Source organism: Vigna angularis, chromosome 11, assembly GCF_016808095.1.
Source record: "Vigna angularis cultivar LongXiaoDou No.4 chromosome 11, ASM1680809v1, whole genome shotgun sequence".
Taxonomy (NCBI): Eukaryota; Viridiplantae; Streptophyta; class Magnoliopsida; order Fabales; family Fabaceae; genus Vigna; species Vigna angularis.
Genome location: NC_068980.1, coordinates 20,875,948 through 20,885,806, shown reverse-complemented (window position 1 = coordinate 20,885,806; position 9,859 = coordinate 20,875,948). Strand labels below are relative to the sequence as shown.

The 9,859-nt window shown below is 33.2% G+C and overlaps 1 protein-coding gene across 3 annotated transcripts; it reads right to left on the bottom strand.

The window, feature by feature from the left end:
• Window positions 1-5,248: 5,248 nt before the first annotated feature.
• On the bottom strand, window positions 5,249-9,508 carry LOC108333430 (pentatricopeptide repeat-containing protein At5g40410, mitochondrial). 3 transcript variants are annotated; one of them, XM_017568864.2, is made up of 4 exons: window positions 9,347-9,437; window positions 7,492-9,225; window positions 6,075-6,290; window positions 5,249-5,988 (listed from the first exon to the last, which is right to left on the bottom strand). In XM_017568864.2, coding segments are annotated over exons 1-2 (1,671 nt in total). In that variant the 5' UTR covers window positions 9,349-9,437; the 3' UTR covers window positions 5,249-5,988; window positions 6,075-6,290; window positions 7,492-7,556. The 3 variants fall into 3 exon arrangements, with proteins under 3 accessions (XP_017424353.1, XP_052727277.1, XP_017424352.1); XM_052871317.1 differs by having other exon boundaries at window positions 6,065-6,290; window positions 7,492-9,508; XM_017568863.2 differs by having other exon boundaries at window positions 7,492-9,508.
• Between the last annotated feature and the right edge of the window lie 351 nt (window positions 9,509-9,859).

Genomic DNA, 9,859 nt, shown 5'->3' with positions numbered 1-9,859 from the left:
ACTCCTAGCGTCTAGTGCTCAACCTAGGAAAAAGTTCTAAAGAGAACTCCTAACGTCTACTTCTCAACCCAGGAAAACGTTCCAAAGAGAACTCCTAACGTCTACTGCTCAACCTAGGAAAAGGTTCTAAAGAGAACTCGTAGCGTCTACTGCTCAACGTAGGAAAAGGTTCCAAAGAGAACTCCTAGAGTCTACTGCTCAACCTAGGAAAAAGTTCTAAAGAGAACTCTTAGCGTCTACTACTCAACCTAGGAAAAAGTTCCAAAGAGAACTCCTAGCGTCTATGCTCAACCTAGGAAAAAGTTTCAAAGATAGCTCCTAGCGTCTACTGCTCAACCTAGGAAAAAGTTCCAAAGAGAGCTCATAGTGTCTACTGCTCAACCTAGGAAAAAGAGAACTCCTAGCGTTTCCCGCTCAACCTAGGAAAAAATTCTGAAGAGAACTTCTAGCGTTTCCTATTCAATCTAGGGAACAATTCCAAAGAGAACTCCTAGAGTCCGCCACTCGGTGCAAAGAGGGATGATGACTTAAAGCGCATCGAATATAGACTCCCTAAATACAACGTGAGCGACCTCTCTTAAGCTCATAATAATCCCTACGCACCTCTTTCAATAAAGAGCTTGCTTGGGCTTGGGGGACTTATGTACTATATGAAATATACCGATCGGAGTTAATGGTTATTTATGGGCAGTTAACAGGTATTAATGGATAAGATTGCCTGAAACTTTATAAAGATATGGTATTAATAATTGATGATTGGGTTTGATTGCCTAAAAATATATAGTGTTAATGGTTATTCAATGTGTTTGGCTGTCACAAGCCCTATAAATATATGATTGATGTCCACGTAAAATAACCTTGATCTATCCTAATAAAATAGAGACTTCTTTATGAAACATGTCTGACTTTAGCGTCGAAGTGTCTTTTGCAGGTCAACAACCCATCAGAGTGTATTGCGTTCTCAAAGAGGATTGGACGATCGAAAGATAGTAGAGCAAGGAAGGACGACTGACCCTCGGACCTTTTCAACTGAATTAGTTGATAACTGATTTTGTTGAGATATTATTCAATATTTAGTGATTTCTACTTATATACACAATATTTGCATAAATAAAAATAAAATATTTTTATTTTTCAATTTATTAAATAAAAACCTTAATTATCCAAAAAATAATAATAAAAATACTAATAAAAGATAAAAATTAACAAAATTAAAACAATTATAATGTCAATTATCAACAATGTTACCACTTATTCTTATAAAACACTTTAACAATAACTACTTGTATTATATAATGAAACACTAATACAGTATAAAGTACAAACACTAAGTTAAATAAATATTTTTTTTACTCTAATAGACAAAAGTTGTCTCATTCAAATGAAAGAATTCTGATTGATATTAACGAATGTACATATACATTTTCTTATTCAAATAGACAAAAGTTGTTTCATTCTAATGAAATTTTTTTGATCGATATTAACATATGTACATACACATTTTCTGACTCTAATGGACAAAAGTTGTCTCATCAAATTTTTACATTCAAAACAACATGTTATCCTTCATATGCTACATTGTTACCTAATTCTCATGAAATTCGTTAATATACACATTAGTTTCACAAACTACATTATCCTTATCAAGTTCAACAACCTTATGAGCTTCATTAATGCCAATCTTCTCTTCCCATATACCTTCATTACTAGGAGCATCACCAATAATCCACTCATCTTGTATAGTATGAACCTGTCACTTAAACGACCCTAGAGAGTTGACTTACCTATCAGTGGTGTGACAGACAAATCGGGACTATTAAGAAGTAGACTTTAATCCTAACTCAATGATATAGAACAACATGTCTAGATAGAAGTAAGCATAACAACTAATCAAGAACAATTAAGAAATTGAATTAAAAGACTAAAAATTAAAGAGAGAAATGAGAGGAAACTTATGAATTTGAAGACATGCCACTTGGAAAGATCCAAGATAAATGCCAAGGAGGATCACCACTTTCTTCATAAGATAAGACCCAAATTTAGACTAAGAGACAAAATTCTATCTAAAAGAAGTAATGCAATTGAATGTAAAACACTCTTTATATTCAAATTTGAAGGTGTGTAAGGTGTATGTACAAAGGAGACCTTAGGTTGCTTATATAACACTAGGAGATGAAGTAGGTGGAGAAAACTAAAGGATGTGGGACTTGGAGGCCTACAAGTCTAGACAACAACTCTCAAGGCTGTTTTAAGTTCCACATCTCTTAATTTTACAACCTTCTAAGGGTATTTAAGCTACCTAACTAGTCTAAAGATCAAAACTAAAACTATACATGAGATAACTTGCATTACACGCAACTAAAAGGAGAATAAACTTATCTATTATTCTTTTTTTTAAGTCCAAACTATGTGAAGTTTCACATTACTTGCACCTTAAAGAAAAGAAGAATACATAAGTTTCTTTACAACTAAACTAAGAGGAAGAAACAATAAAGGCAAAATACAAGCATATGAACAACCTATGGTACTAAAGGCCAAAATACAAGCCATAAAATCTATGCTATGCCTTTTTATGCTTCTTGTCACTCTTTTACTTTCTTCATCCTTGTCCTATATATGACCACATCACTCAACCCCACAAAATCGGCTTTAAGGTGAGGTTTCCACCTACATATATACTCTAAGTTGGTCTTATCTCTAATTGATGTGGGACTTCCATTACACTTATTCACATCGAGACATATACATCACGAGTGTGAGGCTAGACATTATTAGATGGTCCGATAGCGGTCCGATAATGGGTAGAACAATAGATTCAACAAATATCAAATTTTGCTAGGATAAACTTTGACCAATGACTTTGATACCATGTTGAGAAATAGATTTTAAGCTTAACTCAACATCACAAAACTAACTTGTAAAGTGATGTTTGCAACCGATATATACTCTAAATTTGTCTTATCTCTAGTCAATGTAAGGCTTCCGTCTGGTCAATCAGAATCTCTGTCGTTCAATATGATTAAACAGATTTGTTTTTCTCAAAATTTAGTTCATTTTATTCATCAACAATCTGGCATGTTTATGTGTACAAATCATGTCATGTAACTCATGTACAACATATTTAAAGATATCTAATTTAATATACATCTTTTAACGATAGAAAGAAATTAAATAACTTTTTCACATTTAAACACATGTTAATAACTATACTACTTTTAAGAATTACAATGATAATATCACACATTTTCATAGATAAATATGATTATTTATCCTTAAATTATTTTTGTATATAATTTTTTTTTCAAGACTAAATTATCTTATCTTTTAATTTATCCATTGAATATTTTACTAATATATATAATAGATAAGAATGATGATACCTGGTGGGTCACTTACATGTTTTTCCACCATAGAATTCACATTTTTGGTTCAAATCAAATTTGTTTATTTGATTATTCAAACAAAGGTTCTCTGAAGTACAATCATAGGCACAAAATCAATGAAAAGCATATCCATAATTTCCCCACCCTTTGTCCATTCAAAGTAGAATCACACAATGCACCAATATAGAAGCATCCAAAACTGTTATTAATGTAATCATATCTTTATTGAATTAATATATTTCCCCACCTTTTGTCCATTCAAAGTAGAATCACACAATGCACCAACATAGAAGCATCCAAAACTGTTATTAATGTAATCGATATCATTATTGAATTAATATATTGCCCAAACTTCTACCAAAATTTTCCAATCAGGTTAATTCTTTGATTTATGAATATCTAGTTGAAGTTACCCCATAAAAGTTCAAATTTGGCAGCAATTATAACAAATGTAGTATCTCCAATGTAATTCCATAAGTGATGTTTGAAGAAAGGGACACCAGTAAAAGTTCAAATTTAATATCATGTACCAGTACACAAGGATTTTATTTGTGTGATGATTTTTATAAAAAGAATTTAAAGAAAAAATATAATTTTTTTATTTATACTATTGAAACATAAATTTTAATTTTTTAATTACAATTTTTAGTACTTTTTCAAAAACGGAAACTCGAAATAATAAAATGATAATTTTATCTCTTAATAATAATAATAATAATAATAATAATAATAATAATAATAATAATAAGATTTTAAGGAAGAAGCTTAGACATTTCATCCCACAAAGATGTGTTAAGAGTCTAATCGAAGTTAGATAAACATTCAATTTATTAAATAAAGAAAAATAAAAATGAAAAAAATAATCATCAAAACAATTTTTTAGAAGTTAAGTTAACTTATAGGATATGACCTGGTCTCTAAATAGACCCACACCTAAAAATCTCTACAAAACTCTTGCTTCCTTCTCACTTAACTGTATTGGACTAATCCAAATGCTATTTTTTACAATTTTTCTTTTGGAAATTTCCCCAAATTAAGGGATACTCTATCAAAAATATTTATAGAATATTCTAGGTTGATTGTCCAAGTTTACAAGAATTATAAACATGAACCAAAAAAATCTGCTTACACGAACTCTAAATAAAACAGTTGAGTGACCATGTTGTAAAAGGAAACATTCAAAATTAAAGAAACACAACAGTCATGTAATGCACCAAAATGTAGCTGCTTGATATGAATCAAGAAGGTTTAGAACCTACAAAGCCGTAAATCAGGTTTAGTGATCCACTTAAACTGGAGTACAAAAGACAATTCGAAGTGTTTAAGATATCACAAGAGTGATCAAGCCTCCATAACTAAGAAAAATTCTTAAATAATTCAAGAGAAAACTCTCAATATTCTATATTTTTGGAAAGTTTTCATTCGAACCTGATTGCTGTGATACAATGAGTTTTGCACATGTATAAAGTATGTGTTGCCAAATTTCTTCTTAGATGCAAAGCTTCAAAACTAACCCTCGCTAAATTTCATCACACTGTAATAATTGAAAGATGGATTCTGTTTGTTGATAGTCCAGTGTTCTAAACTGAAGATGATTGTGTGTACAACATTCTGCTTGTGTTTCCACTGCTTCTCTGACATTCAGCAAAATTATTAAGAAAAATATTTGTGCCTAGCCCACAAATATACATGCCTTGACACTTAAACCTATTACACCTAAAGGGAGTGAATGTTAACTATTTCTAAGTTTATAAATAAACCTCAACCATTAACAAAGAGAACACACCTTGAATAGTTTTAAGTCTCTTGACTTTTTGTTAGAACAATAATCAATAACTAGAAATTTTTGCTTTAGTGAGTTGACATTGTTATCAATTCATGTACGTACAAATGAGTGCCCTCTCCACTCTAAATTATCCCATTACCACCATGAGTCAATTTTTTTCTACTTGTTTAGTATTGCAGATTTGTCAACAATAAACAGAGCAATTACCTTGCATAACAAAGGAATAAATCCTCTCATGCGGGACTTTTGGATGACAAGGTCACGAGAAGATTGATGAGAATGATAAATAGAAAAATCTTAAAAAGGATCACGTGACATGGTATCTATCCCTTAAATGTCCATGTCATGAAAATCTCACATGACACTAGAGGATCTATTCTGCATAAATTATAATCTTCACAACCATGGACCAGCAGAAAGTCCTTATTAGGAGTATTAAAAAAGTTATTGTTCTCCACCGTATGACTATCCTGTGAACCAGTCTGAACAATCAACTATGGTCTGGGTGGTCAACTAGTCAGTCACCAGACCGGCCATGTACCAGCTCGGGGCACAAAGTAGTGAGCCCGGTCGAAATGTCAAACAAACTAACTGGATCATACATCAGCCCAGATGAATGTCACACAGCTCAGAGCCCATATCTCACAACTCGGAGTACAAGTCATCGAGACTTGCCATTCACCAAATAGGTCGGTTGGCCGGCCATACACCAATCCGAATAGTCAATCACCAGCTCGGTGAGCAGGACAACGAGTCTGACGTGACTGATCTGAATTGGAATGATCGAGATGAAGTAAAGTATAATTACTCATAATTGACCTGTAATTAAGCCGATGTTAATTAAAAACCCACCACAAAACCTATAAATAAAGGTTTGAGATAAGGAGTAGGTTACGTGTATTTACTATCTCATTAAGTCTATCTGTCAAACGTTGAGTTAACTTTGGCATCCGATTGCTTTTTGGACGCACAGGGAGATTGCTTTTTGGACAGTATCTGGACCTCGGACAACATAATGCAACCTGAACCGTGGACCTTCACCCCATACCCAAAACATTCTCCAAGCAATATCAAGTTCAGTCCAATGGGCTAAAACAGCATAAGGGATCTCCAGATTTGACCTGCATATAAATGTGGCTTTTATTTTTAAATAATCAGGAAGATCTGATAATAGATGAATGTATATCTGTAGCATAAGTTGAGGCAAGTAAAAAAGTTCCAGATATATCCTACAGATAAATGTGGCTTCTATTTTTAAATATTCAGTAAGATCTGATAATAGATGAATGTATATCTGCTAGCATAAATTGAGGCATGTAGAAAAAATCCAAATATACACTATCCTACATATAATGTCTCATACACAGTTCATCCTGCATGCCAGCTCTAAATTAATTCCATGGTTGGTATCAATAAAATAACGAGTAAGCTTCTTATTAAAACTGATAAGTAATCCTATGCCGAAATGTCTGTCCAAAACAATATATCTGAAGTTAATACATCATAAATTTTCTCTAGTAGTCAATACAGAGTGGTAAAAACTGGCTTCTGCACTTTTCAAAATAGTTTCTTTATTTTTAACTTCAGGCTATATAGCTGTATGCTCTAAAACTTCTTGGTATCATCCAAAGAAAATTGTCTTGTCATTCACACTACTTCGAAGTTAGAATCTGTCTTACATTTTATCACCACAAGCCTTTTATTTCGTAGCAGTAGAAAGTATGCAAGAAAGAGGGAGGGGGAAGGGATAGAAACACAAAACTTAAACTAACAAAAGAAATGAATATGCCTAAGTGCATACATTAATTCTTCTCATGCTGCCAGAATGAATACCTTCTTCAAAGTTTGAAAACCATGTAACTCTCAGCAAAATACTATAAATCCTTTGAAAAAGGGAAGAAATTGATTTTTCTATTTCATTTTCCAAACAAACAGAAACCTAAAATCTTTGGCAAAGTTGGCGCTATTAAATAGTCTACAAAAGATAATTAATGACAAGGTTGAGATTTCACTACTTCCTCTCCGTTAGTCTACAACAAATAGATGAAAAAAATAAAAATGCATAAAAAGCAGGTCAGGAAACAGTTATAGAAAAATAAATAAAGAATAAAAAACTAAGGGAACATACTGATTAATTAGATTGTTTTAAATTTATAACTTACCAGATAGAAAATGAATTTGATTTAAAAACTTAAGTTGGTTTCTCGTGTAGTATTGGGTAAGCAGCATGCAGATAGCGGTAAATTTTGGCTAGGAGGAAGAATTGAATATGAACATGCATGGAATTATTCTTCATTAATATAGGGTTATCAAGTATATTACCATGTTGGCTCTTATGAATTCCAATGACAATCCATTCCTGAAATGCCAAATTCCATCAGGGATCACTACCAATAATCGCCACAAGAGCATAATCCATCTGAAAAGTGGTGAAATCGCTTTGAATCTCGGATAATGATGGTACGCTTCTCTATCAGTGAGACAAATTTTGCTGTGTTATGGCAATCTCGGCATATTCTGAGATTTTTTATAATAACTAATGGCTTATCAGCATTACAATCCAAAAGTCCAAAGGCAAGAGCTATTTTCTCACTATGTTTGTTAATCATATATGTTTTAACCTCGACATCAACATCATGTAGAATGGGTTCAGTTTCAGACACAAAACCAACTTCTTGAATTCTTCTCATAATCTCTTCCAGCTTCTTGTGTATTTTGTCTGAATCAGGGTGAGAGTAATCATCTACCACAAAAAGGTGAATTTTATTCCCATGCTCAATAAAGCTGTATCCAGGGTTTCTGGTAAAAACTTTAGTCTTCATTAAAGCCCTTACTTTTGATGCATCATTCCACATACCTGCAGCAGAATAAATGTTGGAAAGCATGATATAGTTTCTAGGGTCTGAAGGATTTAATGCAATCAAGTTCTCTGCAGCTTCCTTCCCAATGTCGATGTTACGATGAACCCTACAAGCACCAAGAAGAGCACCCCAAACTCCAGAATTTGGCTCTAAAGGCATGTTCTTTATTAGCTGATGAGCATCATTGACTAGACCACAGCGACCTAGAAGATCAACCATACATGAATAGTGATCCAATTGAGTTTGAACTTTGTAAACCTCAGACATGATTAGGAAGTAGTACTTTCCTTCCCGGACAAGCCCTGAATGACTACAAGCACTTAACAAATGAGTAAAAGTAACATGATCAGGCTCCACACCTTCCCTTACAGACCTTTCAAAGAATTCTACGGCTTCTTTCCCCCGCCCATGCATGGCATACCCTGCAAGCATTGCAGTCAATGTCACTTTATCAGGCTTGCTTATCTCTGCAAAGACCTTGTGAGAAACACTCAATTTCCCTAACTTTGAATACAAGTTCAAAAGAGTAGTCGCAACTGTTATATTTTCATTAAGACCACAGGTGAAGATAACACCATGCATGGCCTCTACCAATCTTCCCAAATGTAAATTTTCACAGGCTTGAAGCAAGCTCACCATTGTGGCTTCATCGGGAAAAAGTCCATTTACCCTCATCATATTAAAATAATTAACAGCTTCATTGGGGATTCCGTTTTGTGTCCAAACAGCCACCATTGAATTCCATGACACCATATTCTGCTCCGGCATTGCCCAAAATAGCTTGAAAGCAGAGTCAACGCAGCCAAACTTCCCATACATGTTAATAAGAGCATTAACAACCTTCACTTCCAACCCCATACCCAATTTCACTGCACAACAATGAAGATAGCAGCCCTCATCTCGGGCTTTAGCAGAAGCACAAGCCGAGATAACAGATATCATTGTAAGCTCATTCAATTCCAGTGCCATTTCAGACCTGATTGTAGAAAACACACTCAGGCAATTACAAAGGTCTCCTCTTTTAGAAAATCCAGAAACCAAAGAGTTCCAAGAGACAAAATCCTTGTGGGGCATTTCACCAAACAGCTTCTGTGCATCTGGGATGGACCTCTTGTTGAGATAACATGAAACTAATTGATCACCTATGAACCCATCTCTGTAATCCAGAGATTTGACCACTCGGGCATGAATGACCCTGCAACAGGAGACAGAAGATGAAGATTTCAGAGTAAGGAGTAGAGAGGAAAGAAGAGGATCACAACGATATGATGAAATGGAAAGGGACCGAGGAGAGATTTCAAAGAGAAGGGAACAACATTCAGGAAAAGGAGGCAACATAATTTGGAACGTTATAGGTTTTAGTCTATGTAACTTGGGACCTAAGATTTTTGCATGGAACAACCTAAACATGTTACTCTCATTCAAATCTTGTGCATACGTGTTGCAAACAAGCTACATGCTTCATCAGTACAAAGCAAATTTTCAGAAATTTCTATTGGAGCACCATACACTAGCAATTTTAACTATATATCCTTGATTATATTATTACATGCTTGTATCTTTCAAATAATTAATACACTACAAGATAATTGATATTAACATATATATGTATATATATATATATATCATATATATATATATATATATATATATATATATATATATATATGTATATATGTATATATGTATATATGTATATAATTAAATTATATTGTGTAATTCGTAGAACTTTTTCTTATTTGAAAATAGTTTACCATAATTTTGAAGAAATTGTACAAATAATTGTTGTATACTTTAGTTTCAATTATCAATTAGAGTATACTTTCAAA

Excerpts from the sequence above, each read along its gene's own strand:
- LOC108333430 (XM_052871317.1), bottom strand. The coding sequence starts at position 9,440 with ATGTTTAGGTTGTTCCATGCAAAAATCTTAGGTCCCAAGTTACATAGA.